This window comes from Arachis duranensis, chromosome 7 (genome assembly GCF_000817695.3).
Source record: "Arachis duranensis cultivar V14167 chromosome 7, aradu.V14167.gnm2.J7QH, whole genome shotgun sequence".
Classification (NCBI taxonomy): Eukaryota; Viridiplantae; Streptophyta; class Magnoliopsida; order Fabales; family Fabaceae; genus Arachis; species Arachis duranensis.
In genome coordinates, this window is record NC_029778.3 from 4,770,162 (window position 1) to 4,791,213 (window position 21,052).

The 21,052-nt window shown below is 32.3% G+C and overlaps 1 protein-coding gene across 1 annotated transcript; it reads right to left on the reverse strand.

Moving 5' to 3' along the window:
• Positions 1 to 7,038: 7,038 nt before the first annotated feature.
• On the reverse strand, positions 7,039 to 15,630 carry LOC107496614 (rho GTPase-activating protein 7). Its single transcript, XM_016117913.3, is given in 22 exon segments — positions 7,039 to 7,607; positions 8,113 to 8,316; positions 8,515 to 8,584; positions 8,716 to 8,882; positions 8,974 to 9,087; positions 9,273 to 9,356; positions 9,437 to 9,497; positions 9,682 to 9,731; positions 9,924 to 10,262; positions 10,556 to 10,777; positions 10,876 to 11,119; positions 11,202 to 11,289; positions 11,403 to 11,472; positions 11,709 to 11,764; positions 11,849 to 11,926; positions 12,147 to 12,266; positions 12,466 to 12,610; positions 12,727 to 12,805; positions 12,891 to 12,961; positions 13,277 to 13,353; positions 13,533 to 13,569; positions 15,003 to 15,630. Coding segments are annotated over 22 exon segments (2,619 nt in total). The 5' UTR covers positions 15,057 to 15,630; the 3' UTR covers positions 7,039 to 7,418.
• Between the last annotated feature and the right edge of the window lie 5,422 nt (positions 15,631 to 21,052).

The following is a 21,052-nucleotide window of genomic DNA, read 5'->3' on the forward strand; positions in this document are numbered from 1 at the left end:
GAGAGTTAAGTTTCTCGAGAAAATTCTTTTCTTTTATTATTTATTTTTCTTTCTTTCTAATTATTATTATTATTATTATTATTATTATATATTTGCGGGATAATACTAACTGGACTTGGTTGGGCCTAAACGGGAAATGAAAAATGGTGATTTAGGAATATTCCTCATCAAGGTTCAAAATCTTCACCCAAAATTGTCATTTTGAGATTGACAAATTAAAATTAGTCTTCTACTATTAAATAAAATATTAGTTCTTCGAGAAATTTTCATAAATGTATCATCTAATGATAATTTTTTTTTTACTCTAAAAAAATGTTCATTTTAAAATTTGTTCACTTTTTAATGGTAAATTTGTTCAATAAAAAATAAGATAAATTGTTTATTTTAAAATTTTAAAAATTACTTTTGGGTAGAAGGGTTATTATAAAAAAAATATTTTTTAAGAGATCAATTTTATTTTATTTTTTTATTGTAAATTCTAAAATTAACTCTTACGAGTTTAAGAATTTTAATTGTAAAAATAAATAAACTTAGGTGAGGTTGAGTAAACTCAGTAAATCTCTATAATTTCAACTAAACTCTCAAATTTGTTATTTTTACTCAATTTTGATCTCTTAACTATTAAAATGTATAATTTCATAAAAAATACTTTTGATTAAACTTTTAAAAAAAAGTATAATATTTAAACCTAACATATTTTATTTTTAACATCATAGATTCATAATTTATTCAATTTTTGTTTTTAAGTTGTATTTAACATTTTTTTTGTGACTAGTTGTTTTTTTTTTTACTAAACAGAAAAGAAAGAAAAAAACAGAGACAAAACTAAATTAATTAGCTAGGTTCATATCTAAATCTATTAGATGTTAAAACTCACTCCATGGTTGACTCTAATTCGATGAATGTTCGTGTCAGAAGGAGCTGCTCTAGCCATATAATCTACAACACTATTTGCATTCCTTTGAATTAAAATAAGTAAATAACAGAGACTCTCCAATTCCAATTCATAACCTCCTATATATGCTTTGCCAAATTCCATTCTAGAATATCCTTACCAAGTATTCTTTGGTTTACCAAGAAAAGAGCTTCTAAATAGTCTATTTCACAAATAATCTCACGAAATCTATTATTCCAAACTAGAAGTAAACCTCTCCAAATTACATACAATTCAGCAAAAAGAACATGCACACTTCGACTTTTTCAGTGCAATCTTTCAACCAACATCCATCAGAATTGCGAATGATACAACCAAAACCAGCATAGCCAAAATGAGCAAAACAACTAGCATCACAATTCACTTTAACAGAATGAACTGGAGGTGGAACCGAATGCAAACAAAGCGAAGGAGGAGACAAAGATTGATGCATAGCAAAAATAGTATAGAACTCCCTTATTGAACTACGAATCAAACTCACCACTTTACTAACACTCCAATAGTTATCTATGTTAAACAAATCACGATTTCTGTTTCTCCAAATCTACCAGATAGTCGAAAAGAAAAGAAAAATATCTCCATTTCTTGTACCTCTGTAGAGCCAATCACGTAAATTCGAGTTATCTGAATACAGGCCTAAAAGGTTTCAGACCTCCATGGCACTAGGGCACTCCCAAAGATAATAAAAAATGAGGAAGTATAGGGAACCAATGAAATATTTGTATAATGTGTACAATGGAGGTTAAGGAATGTTCGATTCAGTATTAGAGATATAATCACTAGTGTTATATTTTTTCATCAGTTTAAGCTTTTGGGATGAGTGGTATCATGACATGGTATCAGAACTCTAGATCCAAAAGTTTAAGAGTTCGATTCTTAATAAACCCCAAAATTAGCTTAAACTTTTTGGATGAGATGGTTATTCTAAATAGTATGGATGATAGCTCCCTAACAGGACTCATAAAAAATAGATTCAGAACCATTCTAGTGACTAATTGTATTTAACATCTTTTATTTTTTATTAAAAATATATTAATCGATAAAATTTTGTCTTTACTATAAATTTATTGTTATAATTAAATTTATACATATTTTTATCATCATTCTTAACTAAATAAACTCATAAATTTACAAAAATTCTATAAATTTACCAACACTCAAACTTGACAACCTTGTTTACTATCATAAATGAAAAATACTTTATATTACAAATTTAAAATTATCTAACCGTATTTTTTTATTTTCAAAACTTTTAAAATAATAAGTGAAAAGGTAATAGGGTCGTTTTTGTTTTTTCTTCCAAGTCAGCTAATTTCATTAATGAAATGAAAGAAACATATACAAGACAAATAAAAAAATGGAGGACTTTCAACTGCTCTATTATAGAGGTAACATCTTATAATAATCTAATAAGAGAAATAAAAAGTAAAGTATTCATTAATTAGGAAGTGAAAATTTGTTGAAGCTCTTTCTGTAGCTTCAAAGTCGACGCCATATCTCTTCCACACTAGTTGATACATTATCAAAAATGAACCTATTCCTAACCTTCCATAAGGATCACTTAAAATCACCATCATTATTCTCTGAGAGGAGTTATTGGGTTGGATACGCAAGACTCTCATTCTCAAATTCCACTCAACATAGAAATTAGAGTCTTCGGTGTCCCTTCTAGTAGCTGATAAGCCCATTTTTGACCAAATTTCCTTTGATTTTACACAATGGAAGATGTAATGATTGATTGTTTTTGGAAACTGTAGGCATCTTCGACAGGTAGGTTGAATTGATGGGATGCAATGATAAAGCTTTTGCAGCACTGGAAGCTTTTCATGGAAGTCCCTCCAGAGAAAAATCTTAATCTTCGTTGGAATTTTTAGCTTCCGCAGTTCTCGCCACAAATTTCGTTGTTTCATAATCTTTGGGAAAAATTCAATGGGAGAATGCAAGAACCCATAAGTCACATGGTACTCATTACTCACTTCATACAAACGAATTTGGATCCTCTAAATTTTAAATTTGTACTTTTGAGGGTAAAGTGTAATCTTCTACTCTTGAATGGTTTCTCTCTCATATTTATTCTTGGTTCCACCTATAAAATAAATGGTGAGAGATCACACTTTACTTTCTAAAGTGAAATTCAAACTTTAGAGAATTCAAATTCCATACAAACCACTTTTATAAAGGCCCAATAAATTTTATCTTCTTCATCCCCAATTGTTGTTGCTAGCACACGTTGACTAGTGCCCTAAGAAAAAATACTTCTAATTAGAGTTTGATTCCACTGACCATTAGAAAGTATTAAGTCCTTGACCATCAATAATGGTTGATTTTGTAGATTGAAAGTTTTAGACGAAGAAACAACATAAGGATGTGGAGGAGCAAGTCAAGGATCGCTGAAGATTTAGATACTGGACCCATCACCAACTCGCCAAACCAGCCACTTTTTAACAACCTTACGCCCTTGCAATATGCTACACCACCCCCACAAAGGTACTATTCCAATCTCTGCATTCATTATAGAATTGTATCAAAAATATTTACCTTTGAGAAGTCTAGATAGGAGTGATTGTGGTTGTGAGGCAACTTTTCAACATTGTTTTACTAATAGGGTCAAATTCTGAGCCCCCTAGATTCTTAATACCTAGTCCACCTTCCAGTTTCGGTCTTATCATAATATCCCAACAAACCCATGTCATTTTTCACTCTGTACCTTCTTGACCCCACCAAAATTGGGAGAGTATGTTGTGAATCTCCCTAATTAAAGTGTCAGAAAGACAAAAATATGATAATGAATAAATTGGGATAGCTTTCCCAATAGCTTTTATTAGAACATGCCTGCATGCAGAGGAGAGAAATTTTATTTTCCACCCTTGAACTCGCTTTCTCACCTTGTCCTTGATTTTTCTGAAGGTGGCCTTTTTTTTATTTTTGGACTATAGATGGAAGATCCAAGTATTTATCTTGTACACCAATATGAACAATTTTCAATTTCCAAGTTGGTAATAATCGAGCAGCGGGAGGAGTATTCTTACTAAAGAATAGAGCTGATTTATGCAAAGTAACTTTTTGGCCACTGAACCCCTTATATGACCGAAGAAGATTGAGAATATTTTCACAACTATTTTCTAACACTTTGCAAAAAATGATTGATTCATTCGCAAACAATAAATGATTAACAATAGGACATCTTCGATTGATCTAAATACCTTCAATGAGACCATTTTTCTCTGCCTTATTTAGCAAAAAGGATAATTCTTCTACACAGAAAAGAAAAAACGTAGGGAAATAGAGGGTCTCCTTGACAGATACCTCTATTTGGTTTAAAAAAAAAACTAAAAGGTTGACCTCAACAACGACAGAGTAAGAAACTGTAGTCACCACCTCATGTATCCAACTAATCCACCTAGATTCAAATCCCAACTTCTCCAAAATGAACTAAAGAAAATGCCACTCAATACGATCATAGGCTTTGCTCATATCCAATTTAACAGCCATTTCGCTCGATAGGCCCCTCTACTTTGTCTTTAGATAGTGCATACATTCATGAGCGACTAGGATATTGTCTGAAATCAATCTACCCTTAATGAAGGCACTTTGATTAGGGCTGATCAGCAAAGTCATAAATTTCTGTAGCCGATGAACTAGTAATTTATAAATAATCTTATACACAATTAAGGAAAGGTTGATGGGTCTAACCTGTGTCATATCCTTTGCATCAGAAATCTTAGGAATGAGACAGATTTGTGTATGGTTGAAACTCTTTAGTAGTCTACTATTGACAAAGAAACTACGGACAGTCTTAAAAATATCCTCCCCTACTAAATTCTAGTAGAATTGAAAGAATTTAACCGTAAATCCATCATCACCAGGGGAGCTCTAGGGGTGAACACTAAAGACTGCACGTTTTACCTCATCAAAATTGACCGATCTAGTTAATTCTCTATTCATGGTTGTTGAAACTTTGGTTTCAAAATCTTCGAATGCATATGCTAGATTAGCTTGGTTAATCGATGTGAAGATATCCTTAAAGTATGTTTTATCTATTTATGCAATTTCCTCACGGGTGGTAGCATATGTACCATCATTCTTTTCGAATTTTCAAATTTTATTTCTCCGGATTCTGGATTAGAATGATTGGTGAAAAAAACTTGTATTTCTGTCCCTTTCTTTTAGCCACTTTACTCGAGATTTCTCCCTCCAATAGCTTTCCTCCCTAATGTAACCATCCTCAAGTTTATTTTCTAAGGCTTCAACCTGTTCTCCCCCTATAATACCCTCCTCTCTGAGAATTTCAAGTTGAGATGTGAGTTCACCAATATCCTTCTTTGAATTAGATTTATTCTGTTGCTGCCATTGAACAATACAGTGCCTACAATGCTTTAATTTTTGAGCCAAAACAAACATTGTTGAGCCATCCACCCATTCTTTCCAAGTTTCAGTGATAATTACCCGAATTTCTTCTAAACCACACCATCTCTCCTGAAACTTAAACCTCCGATTAGATTTTTCCTTGACCGAATTTGTATCAAGGAGGATAGGCGCATGATCTGAACCGTTTTTTGCGAGACGAGATAGCGAGGCTGATGAAAAATAATCCATCCACTCACCATTTGCAAGTGCACAGTCAAGCCGCTCCCTGATCTGGTCCTGCCCTCGTCGCCTATTAGTATAGGTGAACCTTCTTCCAATCATACCCAAGTCCTTCAGTCCACCACCATGAATAAAATTCATAAACTTAGAAATAGATGAAGCTGATTTTAACCCCCTCCCCCTTCCTTCTCATCGAGGCTCACTATAGTCTTAAAATCACCCATAATTACAACTTTTTCAAAGAAACGTTGTACAAAAGAGGAAAGTTTTATGTATTGGGTAGACCGAATCCCATCCAAACTATTTAAATGTACTCCAATTTGCCCCAAGAACAGTTCAAAGCATGATCAGTTACCTTGGCAGCTATAAACTCTTTTTCAGCAAGAATCTCAACCATTGTGTCCTCCTTCTATGCTAAAGCCAATCCACCAGCTGCACCTGTCGAACTAACAATCCTCCAATCCATAAAATGACAAGATCTCAACTTACTTTCTACCAGATGAGATTGATTTTTTGTTTCACATAGAAATACAATCTCAGGAGAATGAGATTGGCACATCCCTTTAAGGTTATGAACTGTTAGGGGTCTTCCCAAATCGCGACAATTTCATGAAAGAACTTTCATAGTAAATTAAAGAAAAGGAATAAAGAAGGGAATAAAAAAAGAATTAAAAAAAGAATTGACAAAAATCAAACATTGACCTAGACGGCACAAAAATTCTATTTTAAAGAAAATTCTAGCAAAACAAAATGAAGGAGTATGTACTCCTCAAGTAAAAAGCCCTAGACGGCACATCTCTCAAAAGGTAAGAGGCTTTTGCCTATATATTAATATGACTTAATGGTACATCTCTGAAAAGGTAAGAGGCTTTTGCCTATATATTAATATGACTTAATGGTAATTTGTTTAAATCCAATCTTCACATACTATGAATGTAAAAATATTTTGAAGAGACAAGTATCCTACATTAGAAGTCTTTAATCACTCACTCAATTTATCAAAAAACTTAAGGATTTAGTAAAAAAAAAATAAAGAAAATCTTAAGAGTATACTTAATTAATTCCATTTTATTAACGTTTTTTTAAAGATATATTTTGAATACGACACTCATCTAATAGACATATCTTTTTTATTCATCAATGTATTAATAAAAAATACAAAATGCTTTTCCAAACACACTTAAACACATCTAAATACCATCGCATATCAACTATATCCAATATTATTCTTAATTTATATTCTTGAAATGAATTCAAAAATAATATATTATCATTTACTAACGCAAAAAATAATTTTTAAATACTTTATATAATTAACAAAAAATTAAAATATTACAATTCATTAAAAAAATATTTTATATTTCATATATATACCATTTCCTCGTATCTTGTAAAAACTTGAAACTCGTGTGCTCTTATTAGTGTCCATGCTTCTTACGTTCCATCACAAATATTCCTAATAACAATAACTTATAGAGCTAGAACATAACCCTCTCTAAAAAAAATTAAAATAATAATTAAAAAAAAAACAAAATGAAGTAAAAATTTCTTCATTGTATTTGTTTTGTTTCACCAACAAAATTCCCCAACTATAGACATTAACATATAATTACAACAAACTCCACTCCTTCCCCTAAAGAAAACAAAGGAATTCAGAAGAAAAAGACTCAATAGAGGAAAAAACTGAAAGATTCTCATCTCAACTCCAATGACCTTTCACTAACAAATGCCAAAAAGTTAAAAAAGAAATTAAATAGAAACTGAGAATGGAAAAACAGTGCATAGAGCATAAAAGGGATACAATTATATGCAATGAGTCAAAGGATATACAAACATGTCAGCCAAAATTATTCCTCCTCCACATGGATATGATCCTATGAAGCACCAATTTGGCCAATCAACTCCATGATGGCGACGACGGTTTATAGACGAAATCTTGGGAGGTGGTGGTGGAACCGTAATTTAAATCGAGGTTATGAAGCTGTTCCATCAGCTGAGAACGTCTTTCCTTGAAAAAATCGAGACGAGTCGTTAACTCTACTAATGTTGAGGAAGCTACAGATGGATGTCTTCCATATTCTGTCCCCTGAAATCAGTGCTGATAGGTTAATTCCAAACTATGTTGCACAAATACAAATGAGTAATGAATATGAATATGAATATGATATGTAAACTATGGTAATTTTAAGCGGAAAAAAAATCAGTCACAAATTTGAGAAGTGTGTTTGGTTTGCATTTTTATTTTCTGTTCTTGTTTTCGGTATTTTCTGTTTATAGAATTTTATAAAGGAAAAAAGAAACACCAGGAGGTAAAAACAGAAAACTGAATTTTATTGTCACTGTTCTCTCTTTTTTTCTTCCTAAAATTCTAAAAACAGAAAATGAAAACACAAACCAAATGCGCAGTGGCAGTATTTGATGCAGACATGAGACATGCATACGAATACGATAAACATCCGATAGAGTAAAAGCAGAAAAGATGGAACAAAATGCTGATGATAGGATAAGAAATCTTCATAGTTCTACATGTTAATGGAATTTGGAATAAGAGGCACTTTCCAAGGCACAATTCTTGAGAACTAAATTCTTACCTCTGCAGCCCTCGAGGTGGAAGGCATAGCAGCGGAGTCAACGGTACCAAGCTCATCTACAGACATGCTTGTCGATGCCTCGGTACTTTTTGAATCACTAGGACTTGAGTCCATAAATTGCTTTCGAGTAGGTTGTCGACTGCCATTACCGGCTGCCAATACTTGTCCTTTGAGATTTCTCCAATCTGTGCCCAACAAGCCCTCCTGAGGAAAATGAAAGAAAAAATGCATAGCCATGTTATTTTAAGCTATGAAAACCATAAATCCATAACAATGGCCAGATTTTATCATAATAAATAAAAAAAATACAAAACATAAGATTGGCCTTCAAGTGAGAAAATGGTGGCCCTCAAACTAGGAGGTTAATGGTGGGCGGAACAAGTTTTCACGAACGAAAATTACCTCAGTCCTTTGTTTCCTTTCATGATTACAAAAGGCAAGAGTTGAATCAAAATCTTGCTGAAGAAATCTCCTGCATAAATCAGATCAAGTTACACAGGGTATTCGACTCGAGATCCCAGTTTTGAAACAAAAAGCAGGTCCTTATAAATTAAAGAAACGCCGATTTAGAACTTGGTTTCAGCATTGCTTGGGCATACTTACTGCTGAGGATGGTTTTGGGCATGTTGGTATCGATCACCCACATCAGTAAGTGAACCATAGTGATGCTGTCGCTGCTGGTTAAGTTGATGGTGAAGTTCCGCAACTTTCTGCTTCAACCTGGCAACATCAGCTTCAGCAAGTGCAATCTCCTCCAGCTCGGCCTTTGTCTTCGCATAAGTTGATTTTGTAAGATTGTGTATATAGAGAAAGAAATCAGAATGGAAAAAGAATATCAAGTTTTGCTAGAAATGAAAGAACCTTGGAATCCATGCCGCGTGAACTGGAAAACTATCCTGAAGACATACTCAATCCAACTTCCAATGCCGCTCTAAGATCCCTCTCAGCTTGCAATTGTTCTTGCAATCTTGAAACCTTAATAATAAATATCATGCAGACTTCATTAATGTCGAAAAAGAAGAATGATGTGGTAATGTCAATGGATGATATGATGGTTAAGGAAGATAAGAATAGAACTAGCAAACAAAATCAAAAGAAAATAAATACGAAAGAAAGAAATATCGGTATATAAGACCATATATTGAAAAATAAATGATTACATCTTGTTCAAGTGCCAATCGCCGCTCGTGCAGAGCTTGCTTCCGTCTTTCTAAGCTTGCTTGTAAAATAGCATTGCCTCTAGCCTGAAATGAAAGAATAACTCCATTAAGATAAAAACAACTATAAAATACTGCACAAAAATGAGCTACCAAAAAAAACCTACCTCCTTCGCAATTCTGTGCTGCAAATCACTTTTTGCAATCTCAAGCCTTTGAATAGCAAGCCTACACAAATAAAAAAAATTTCATGTTTATTTTCAAGAGCAAACGAAGAAGAAAAAAACATTAAAGCCGAAGCATTATATATAAGACCGATGATCCCGGAGTAACTATGGACCATATACAGAATAACAATGCAATGACACATTCAACAATGGCGAAAAAGTAAGTACAAAGCTAAATATCTTACTCCTCTTCTCCAGAAGAATCAACAGATTCCACTGACGGTGTCTTCCTTGCCTGCATAAATCAGAATGAATTATCAGATGACAAATATTGATAAAAGGTGACTGGGACATCTCAATTTTACCACACATCGTGAAAATTAAGTCAGTCCACTCCTTCGGATTAGTACATCTTACATAAAAGGATCATACCATGAATTTTTAAGTAGAAAAACAATTTAGGTATGACCAAAAAATAAATACTCACGTTACTCCTTCCCCAGAATGATGACCGTTTGGAACTGAAACTACTACTGCCAGCTTTACCCGTCTGCTTTGCAGAACCTGTTTCTATCTGAGGCACGGGTAAATGGTTGGCGGGGTCCATAGAAGATAAAATCTCACCCATAGAACGATAGGATTCAGTGGGAGGTAACAAATTTGGAGCATCCTTCTCATCAACTGAGTTCTCATTGCTCTTTCTTTGCTTGTTTTGATCCTCAGACAGTTGAGGAGTTTGAGGATCAGGATCAGCATTATGATTAGTAGTGACAGTCTTGGTATGGCCATTGGAGGATCCAACATCAGAATCATCACCTCCAAATGCCTGCATAGGCACAAATTGTGTTTGAGAAACAAAAATGAATGAAAAAGATGGGTGACATTTAACCACAAATATTATGAACAAATTGCTTATTGAATCTAGCTCGGCAGAATTATGGACGTGTAGCATTCTATATATTTATGAGTTCTCTGTAGATATTCCTACATAGAAATTTGAGATTTGTATATGAAAAGAGAGTAGAAATTGAATTATTGTAGAATATTTTTTGTTTAAGCTAAAACATTATCGGTAAATGACAATTGATGAGGGGAGCATATAGAAGTTGCATGACATACCTTGTAATCGTAAAGATCACTGCCAGCATAACCACTACTTTCACTCAATTTTCCACTGTGTACACGATCGGCATCATCTTCTGTCTCTTGATCAACTTCATTCTCTGCATCATGGTATCCATTTTCTTTCACATCTATATTTTCATCATCGGTTGAATCTTCAGTCCCACTGTTCTCAACCCGAGAATCTGCTGAAATTGAACATCTCTGAATATTTTCTTCCTGAAACAACAAAAGAAAACAGGATACATCAGACTCAACTAACATAAATGCAGCAAAGGACTTTAAGTCACAACTAATCAAAGAAGAAAGTCTCTCACATCAAATATACTCTCAAACTCCTCCAGCAAAGTAGTAATAATTGCTTGAGCATTATTCGCAGCATTAGCCGCAGCAAGAAGCTGAGCTGAGCTATCACCACTAACATCAAATTCATCCTCCAATTCACATTCTCCTGCTAGCAGAGGCCGCAAGAGTAAGGGAGCCATGCAAGCAGCAACAGCAGACGGTGTCATCCGATTCTCTTGAGAATGGGAAGCAACTGTGTGCATCATCTTCAGAATTCTGCAAATGCGTAAATTTTCTCATGTTAAATCAGGTCAAAAGGTGAGGTCAATATTTACGATATATGCGTGAGGAAGGGGACCTTTGTAACAAACGTCGATTTGGCTCTGGAAAGGTCTCCACTATGGCACAGCGCATTGCATTAATCCTAGCTTCTTTGCGATCAATTTCTTGCAAAATAAAAGTATCCATAAGATGAAGTTCTATATCATATATTCACTTCCAAAAAACCATCAATTCTTAAAAGCATATGGTTATCAAGAAAGGATGCAGCTAAACTTACTATAAGCCTCCAACAACGCAGTACAACATGAAGCTGGAACTGGAGATGAGGGCAGCTCTCTTAGAACATGCTGTGAACATGCCAATGTAAGACGGTTAATCAAATGAATAATCCAACAGAGCATTTAAAAATTCAAGGATCATCACAATAACTGCTCGAAAATATAGCTTCTTCCATATCAGAAGGTCATTAACCTTCAAAGTTAAAGTTGATGAAAGGATCATAATTCATAACTGACTTATGGCTTTGAGCTATTCACCGTTAGTTTGTTAACACCAAAAATTATTCGACACTAATGTTATGTACCTTGACACAGTCACCAACAACATGGGCATCCTCCTCAGAACCAAATTCAGTCTTGCCTGCAGATAATAATTCCTTAGTTTCATGTGTCATAGCAAAAGCATTGAATACTATCAACCGTCATATTAATGGTTCCATCTTACCTTGCTCATATTCTTGAACTCTCCTGTCAACCTCTTCAACATCTGCAGACTGCCTTAGAATTCCTTCAACTTTAGTTCCTGCAAAGATGATTCGTTGATGTTATATTTTTTCTTTCCCAATGTTCAGTTAAGTGCATTTCCATTTCCCAACATGGCTTTGCAATATACATGAACCATAGAATATCAATTTAACTAAGGAAACAAAACTAAACATCTAAATCCAAAAATTTGAGACAAGGACGATGAAAACTGAAATGAAATTTGGTTAAACTAGATAGTTGTTTGAAGATCTACTTACCGTACTTCTCTAGAAACCGAAGAGCTTTTTCAAGGAAAGAAGGACCTCCATCAATATCTTCCAGTGCTAGAAGAATTGGTCTTCCAACAACCAAAGACTTAACTGGACGCTTGTCCCTCCCTAGAAAGAATATAGACAAATGAGGATGGCAGAAACTTTCTATCAACAAGAAAAGAATATTTCTAATGATGAACGGGTAGGGGAAGGTTCAGAAGCTTGCAGAAACAACCCAAAATTGCAAAATCAACATACAACTAAAATAAGTTAATATAATTTTTCAGAAAAAATGGGTAGGATGCAATGAACAATGAGTATATACATTGATGGAAAGACCCTTCAATGGAATCACTCGCATCACTCCGAAAAATCCCATTGTGTCCCATAACAAGAGCAGCACTTGGCGCTTGTGCAAGGGCTTGTTCAAGAGCTGTCTTCCATTCAAACAAGTCTTCCGATGTCTCAGCCTGATATGGGAGAAAAACAATAAGATAATTTAAACAATGCAACATCTAATAAATAATAAGTATTAACTGAACTCCATCCACTCAAGATTGCAGTAGTAAGTGCAATCGTGTATCACCTTCAGGGTGAATGCTCGCCCATCACGTCCATCTGGAAATAATACTGTAAGCAGCTTTTTGTCTTCTCTAACAACAACACTGAAATATAAAATTCAAAATTTAGAAGATGATCATTGAATGATGAAAATTCAAAAATAAAAAAATTCAAATGTAAGAAACGTACCTTCCTGAATTGTTTAAGTCAATTCCTCCCAGTGTCAGGTTTACTTCACCACCTCTCTGTGGAAGGGCACTCTACATGACCAACCAAAGTAAAGATAGTCAAAGAAAATGACCAACCAACATTTTTTTTATAAAGGTGCCAAATAAGCAAAGATTTGTGTAGTTTTACACAATCATCTAAAACTGGTCCATATTCACATTTTCAAACAGAAAGATCTATGGAGGATTGATCGATCGCAATATATTAATTTTTGTCTGCAATCTACAGTTCTACAGCTACATATGCTTAATTGGGAATACAATCATCTGAAGAACTGGAATATAAGGACAGTGAAAATTATTTAAATAAAGATGATAAAAGAAGAATGGGAGAGATTTAATACTAACCGGATCATTTTTGAAGAAAACCAATGATGTGCGCGTGAGTATAAACCACCGCTTCTTCCAAGACTTCCAGCCTATACCTACAAAATTCAAAACAAGAAAACAAGGATAAATTCCCGTATCATTAACTTATTTGGATATGAAAATATCAACAACCATATTTGAAATAAAGGAGGGAAAAAAATCAAGCGAGAACAAAAGAGGTAAGGGGGAAAAGAAAGCATAATTGGGAAAGAAAGAAAAAAATACAAATACTTACCTTTAGAAGATATGAAAAGTGGGCCACTTTTGAAAACCTGCCAAATAGCAAGATGTGTTAGGAGCCATTCGATAACTTCTCATGATATCTACTTTCAAACTGAGCAATTATATTAGAAATACAAGCTAGAAATGAAGTACACGTGAGCCAGAAAACACAGGTTATCATTATTCAAGAACAACATCGCTTCTTCGAAGATAACAACAACCTATAATAAGAAACTAGATGACAAGCTCTATGGCCTTTAGACTGCGTCAATGACTTGTAGAATTTTAAACTGGCACAACTGGTCTTCCCATTTCTTTCCAACTAAAAATTTCGGATTCTTTGGCTCTAAGACAAGTATTCAGCTGTTTTGCATTGTCCCACCATTTGGGATATATGGATGGATATAAATCTTTTGTACTTCCGGAAAATCTAAGTTTTGCCAGGGTCCAACTACCTAGAAATTCTGGTTTTGTTTTCTTCAATTTAAAAGGAATATGTAGAGCATGATCTTTTGGAGGCACACATGTTAACTCGAACACATGCATTTTGGTGCAACTTAACACAAGAAAGAAAAAGAATAAGAAAAAAAAAATCAGCAAGGACAATGGAACGAAACAATAGGAGGAAGAATAGTTGATGCTAGAATCATCCAGGTAAAAGATCCATCAGATATCAATGTGTACAAGACATTTATTGTTTCATTTGCTTTTCATCCTTTTCACAATGCAGATCAGTATATGAGTGTATTAGTGGTTTTATTTAGCATACTCAATTGTTTAATGCATTCAATTTATGAATAGCGACTTCTCAATCAGTTTGATCTATACTCTCATCGTCCAAATCTTCTACATTAGAAGCAGCTATTTCTTTTGAATGACATCTATACTCTACATATTTGAACAGACAACATTCTCATTTTATGATAATCAAATAGTCAGGTCCAAATCACAACCTCCGGCATGCCAGCCATTATCAGCATAAAATCATAACTGTTTACTGTGTTATTATGATCATGCTTATGATTATGTTAAACAAGAAATGGTCCTAAACTATTAAGGAAACTAAAATATAAACATATATGGTAAATGACACCTAGATTCCTAGATTCAGCTAGTTCATTAGTGCCCCTGTCCCAAATTCTCAATACTTACTAGAATAAGCTAATTAGCTAAATACACTAGAGAAAATTCCAATGCATCCTGAAAACCAACACTTAACTAGGAATACTAAACCACCAATTCCAAATGCTATTTTCACTCTTTTGGCAATATTTTCAAGGAGATACACATCAAACCAAATCTCTCACACCTCAACCAATAAATCAACTACTTTAAAAACAAAAACTTCCTCCTCAAACTCAAATTTCCATCAAATCATTTCTGCATTAGCTCAAAATTACTTAAACAGTAACATTTCTTTTATATTTTTGGGCTATTTGATTCTATCAAAGATGAAAACAGAATATGAAATAATAAAACATACCGTGTTGGAAGCTCCATGTCTAGGTCTCTCAAAAGCAGCTAAAGAAGCAGACATTTCCTCCAACACACACACACAAACACAACACTATCACTTAAGAACCACCATTGCCACTGACCTCAAAGCTCAATCACCACCACCACCAAAACCCAAAATCAAAAATTGAAACTTTTCCTCAACATTCCAAACCCCAAAAAATCCAAAACCAAAAGCCCCAGCTCCACCATTCAGTCAACCCATCAAGGAGATCCAACACTTAGCTCCAACACCACTTGAATCACGGAGATCTGAACACAAAGCCGCAAACTTTCAGAGCTTAGGATCAAAAGGGGGCACCAGATTCAACCCTTTACTTCAAAAATCAAGACTTGATTTCATTTCACCCTCATGGGAAAATCCCAACAGGGAAAGTTGGTATTTTTCTTAATTTCCTCTTTCTGGGGTGTGAGATTTTTATGTCACTTTCTCGGAGATTTTCTCACACTTTCCGATCGGATTAGGTTGGAAGGGGAAAAACAGCGGTTTGTGGTGGTAATGTGAGAAAATCTGAAGAGAGAAAGAGGGTTCTTTGCTTTTCACCTACTTCTGGTGTCTTCAGTATGTGTTTGTGTGTTTTGGTTAGAGAGAGAGAGAGAGATTGAGGGAAAGGATTGGGGTCCTCTATAGTCGAGTTCGAGTCTGGTCATGTGACAGACCAATGAGAATTTGCCACGTCACTCATTGTTACAGAGTTAGAGCCGTAAATTATGAATGTTACCTAAACCCATAAATAAGGTTTTCAAATATTAAGAATTATAAAGGAAGGAGGGAAAATGTGTTTTTTTTTTAATATATATTTGATATTTTATTAAAATCATTATTTTATTATTTTAAATAAATTTAATTATTTATTTATTTCTGTCATAAAAAGTTTTAAATAAGTTTAATGTTGTTTTACCCATAAATTTGACACTAATAATTAATATAATGAGTGACATGGACCTTAATAATGATATTAGTTAAGTCATATTTTGTTAAAAAAAACATAACAAAAACCTTATTGTAACACTTTTTTTTCTTCAATTTTCTTTTTACATAAAACTCCAAATCCTAACAATCAATTATCAACACTTCAAAATTAAAGAAAAAAATTTTATATTAATAATTGTTGGTAAATCTATTTTACTTGCATACTAAAATCAAATGTTATTGGCTCTTAAATATGCGAATTATTTATTTCAAATTTAATGGTAAGACAATATTAAGTACGGTTAAAACTTTTTTGAAATTGAAATAAGACGTTTAAAAAATGTTTGGAACTAAAATATGATGTTTGAAACGTTATGGACCAAATTAAGATTCGACCCAAAACTTGGAATCAAAACAATATTTTACCCTTTTTAGTATATATATAATGTTGGACTATGTTACGTGTACACTAAAGTCAACTACCAGTATAAAATATATATTAAAATACAAATATATATTAACAATAACATTTTTTAATATTAGTAACTGATTTTAGTAGCTGATTGTTATTTTTTAATATTAGTAACTGATTTTAGTAGTTGATTTTGGTGTACAATTAATATTTTTTAATAATGTTTTAAACTTTTATTTATGCGTTAAAGAGAAAGAAAAAGATCAAAGTTTGTAAGTTGTGGATGTTTTGAAATAATAAAAACTATTATTTTTCCCCTTAAATCTGTAGAATTATGGGCAAAAAAATTGAAAAAAAAAATGAGATAATGTATGGGGCTACCTTTCTAATCCGTGATTGCCTCCTGCTGTGCACATGAGCAACTATGAACCATCTACAGTATTATCCAATATATGCTTTTTCTCTCTTTCTTTTTTCTTATATCATTTTTTTTAAGAGAGGGAAAATAATCAAATATGTAACTTATGATGAAAGATAACCCAATTTAGGGTATGATCAATAAATGCTAGTGAGGAAGAGGATGTCTTGAGTCAACTTATGGATAGGTACTTAAATCAATTTTTCTTTCCAAGATTTAATTTCTTTCTTAAAGATTGTTAAGAAATAGAATTAGTACCACTACAAACATAAGGGAATCTAGGCTTTAGTAAAATATATTGCTTAATTAAAATGGTGATTAATGAATATACCTATAATTATTAATAGTTCAATGTAAATACTTTTTTTAGTTACATCAAGTTGATAAACATTGATGTAGTTACAAGAATAATTTGGAAAATCCAAAAAGTTTGAAATGATGATGCCTACTTCAAAAGATTTTTTTTTATAAATATTAAAACGATGTTTATTGGAAGGTTGTAAATTTCAAATAGTGATTATTTATGCTCTTAAAATAGCTAATTATTGCCATTTTGCCAATAGAGTTTGCATGTTTTTTTTGTATTGGTGGGAAGTTTTAAAAGCAATCTTTTTATTTTTTATTTATAAAATATAGTAGTATTAATATTTAGTGTAATTTTTAAAATTAAATTGTAACTTTTTAAGAAATTATTTAAATGTCTACGAAAAAATTAAAAAAGTATTTTTTTATAATAAAAAGTTTTTTATCACATTTTTTTTAATAGATAATTTTCAAACTAAAAAAATAAATACAAAATAATTTATTTATAATTTATTTTTAATGTAAATATTTATTATTTAAGTTATTTTTTAAAAATAATTAATTAAACTGTTTATCTAAACTGGACTTAATTTTATTGTTATAAGTTATAATTTATATTTAAATTAAATTTTTTTATTAATAAATAAAATACTAGGCTACCGTAAGAAAATAGTAATTGTTGGTGCATCTAAATAAGTATTGAATTTAAAAGTACATCGTGACTTGAACTATCACAAGTATTGTCTAACTTTTTTTTTTAATTTAAAAAATAAAAATACTAATATCTACTTAGGTAGCTTCATATACACCCTTCATGTCTTATGACTCCACTATTTTAAACAAAATTAATTTTAATTGACATTACTATGGACTATTTGTTTTTATTTTGAGTACTGTACAATACAACATTATGTGTATGGGACTCCACCAGAAAAAGAAAGTACTTCCCGTGAACCATTTCTCAATCATAAGATTTGTAACATATTTAAGAAAATTAAATAATATTTTCTTTTCAAAAAATAATGAAGAATGTAAGAAATTCTTACAAAGATTCTCAAATTCCTTGGATATTAAGAATTCGGAATCTTGAGTTAAAATATAATAATTTTCATTAGAAAAAAATTCAGTTAATATCAACAATTTTTTTAAAATTATTTTTTACACGAAATTGCATTTCTTAAATTTTAAACCTAAGTATTTTTAAAATGAAAATTAAAAAAAAAACTAATTTTATAATAAAGATTTGACAAATAGTAACGAATTAATTTTTTTATATACTTATTCTAAAAGAATTTATGAGATATGATACGAACACACCAAAATAGGAATAAGAGGAACAAGTTAGCAATGCTTGTTATGTGGCTTGGTCAGCCATATCAAAGAAAGTTGAGTACAAAGCTTTAACTCAAGATGGAGACACAAGCTATAGCAATAAAGTGTTTTACATAAAAATGGTCCAAACTAAGAGAAGGTTGGGTAAAATAAACCCTACTTTTGCTGGTTTTGAACAAGCATGTTACTAGGGTTTGACTAGTAAATGTCATCTTCAATGCAAATTCAATTCTTGTATGGAGATGCTTAACAAAAGGAGGTACAATCATGTTTAAGCAAGTATTTGGAGTTCAAATTTTACTTTATACATATACTAATTTATTTGTCAATAATAGACTCAAATTTAAATATAAATTAGTCTATAATCTATTAAATTAAAAAGTACCTTAAACAACTAAATAATCATGTGTTTCTAACCACATAATTGCATAATCTTTAGTAATAATAAGAGTGCTCACATAATTGCTACATTTGTTAGAAATGAAGAGTTAAGCATTTGGGATAATGCTCTTAATGATGATGATTTTCATTAGGTTTGTATTAAGGTTAGACAATTTAATCTTCTCTCAATATACCGTCATATCACGTTCCTATTCTATCTCAACTCTTTTTCTCCTCCTCCATTTACACCGTCGTTCATCCCAATCTTTTTTTTTTGTCGGTCAGCCCAACACGCCTCTTTTTTCGTCGGTCAGCCCGACGCATCTCCCCCTCTGGTGCTCAACCAATGCGCATCCCATCTACCCGTCCATCTACTACTGCCGCTATTTTCGCGCTACTCTTTTATGGTGGCATTATTGCGGTGTTAATTATTTTTTGGTGGATTCATATATAAGAGAATACTAGTTAATAATAATTGTCTATTAAGTACAGGTAATCGAAATGTAAATTAAATGAGGCATAACAAAAAAAAGGCGCACATAATTAATTGAGATAGATTCTAAAAGATAGTGACACTAAGTTAGTTTAAATCATACATATATGTATATGCATAAGCTACTAATTAAAGAAGGGTGAAGATATGTGATTTGTTCTCTTTGCAAAGCTTAAATTGTTTAAGCTATGGCGGTCTTTGGTCTTTGGGCGGCGCTGCTATTGTCTCGTCATCATTCTTCTTCTGTCACTGAGGTTCTCCTCCTCTTCCTCTTTTTCTTTTTCTTTTTATTTTTTTTGGATGTGATTCGCATTAAAAATAAATATCTCATTTGTATGAAAAATAAACATCCCATTTGTAGGAAAAATAGATAGTTGAATTGAATTTAAATAGATACAATAAAATTTGTTAGATGTTCATTTTACTAAATATGTATATGGTTATTTTTATTCTAAAATAGATGTTTATTTAATTTGGATTTGATTTAAGTAGGTATAATGAAAATTGCTGGATATTCATTTTGTTAGGTATGTGTGGGAGACTGGTTGCTGAAGCCGTGACAACACTAAGAAGCTAGTCAGCGACGATGATGTCCGTTGAAGAGAGAGCAACGCCATATGGAGCCGATTGGAAATAGTGGTAATTTGTGTAAGCCTTAAATGGTTAAAATTAAAAAAAAAAGGTTAGAATAGGATTTTTGTACTTAATTTAGGTGGATCTTTTTTTTGTTTATTTTTGATAGACTAAGATTTTAACCCATTATTCACGTTATTTACAAAAATCATTATTTATCTGATAGAACTATTTTCAAAATAGATAATGTCAGTTAACACTATAACCCAAGCCAATAAATGGTAACACTATTTTCAAATTAGATGGAAGAATGTCACACATTGTGAAGTTGATATTATTAGAGATCCACTCAACAAAGTACAAAGAGTTTTTGTTAGAGTAAATAACCATTTTTTACCACGAAAGATTTAAACGTTGACAAAACTAATCATAAAAGAATAAAATTAAAGTTTTACCCATGAAAGATGAATTATGTTAGACAAAAATAACCAATTATTAATTTTTATTAAAACATTAATTATAATACTCAAATTACCTCAATCTTTTTTATTATCTTCGACCTTCAAATTTTTTTTAACTCAACTCTCTATTAACAGCAAACCCACTACCTTTTTTTCTCAAATTTTGAATACCACTATCACTGTTAACACCACCACTGTCAACACAATTCATCAATAAACAGAGACAGAATGAGACAAAAGAAGATAAACTGAAGAAAGATAAACAAAGCTAGAAGAAGCAATGAAGAGCAAAAATTATCAACTCTGTCATCTTCAGCAATCGTTAAGCTCGAGAGAAGGAGGAGAAGCGTTGCTTCCGTTGTTGAGGCGGTTCTGCCAGAGGTGGCGACGGAGGAAATATGCTATAGCCCTAACTCTAGTGAATTCTCGGCATCTTTATTTTGCAGCAATGGATCCCTTAGGCTTGACGAGGAGAGGATCGAGTTGTCAAATATGGAGGTATGAGAAATTGAATATGAGCTATAGTTCATTTCGTTTTCTATTTAAATTCTCTGAACTGAACAACAAAAAAAATAAATGTTGTTAATGGAGCTTATAGATTTTTGTTGAACTTTCGTTTTGTTTGTTCTTTAATTTTTTTTCTTGTTTTATTTTCTGTGATTTCTCTATTCGTGTGCGAAGCAGAGTCTTTTAGTGGCAAACTATTGAAGAGGATGACAAGAAGAGAATAAA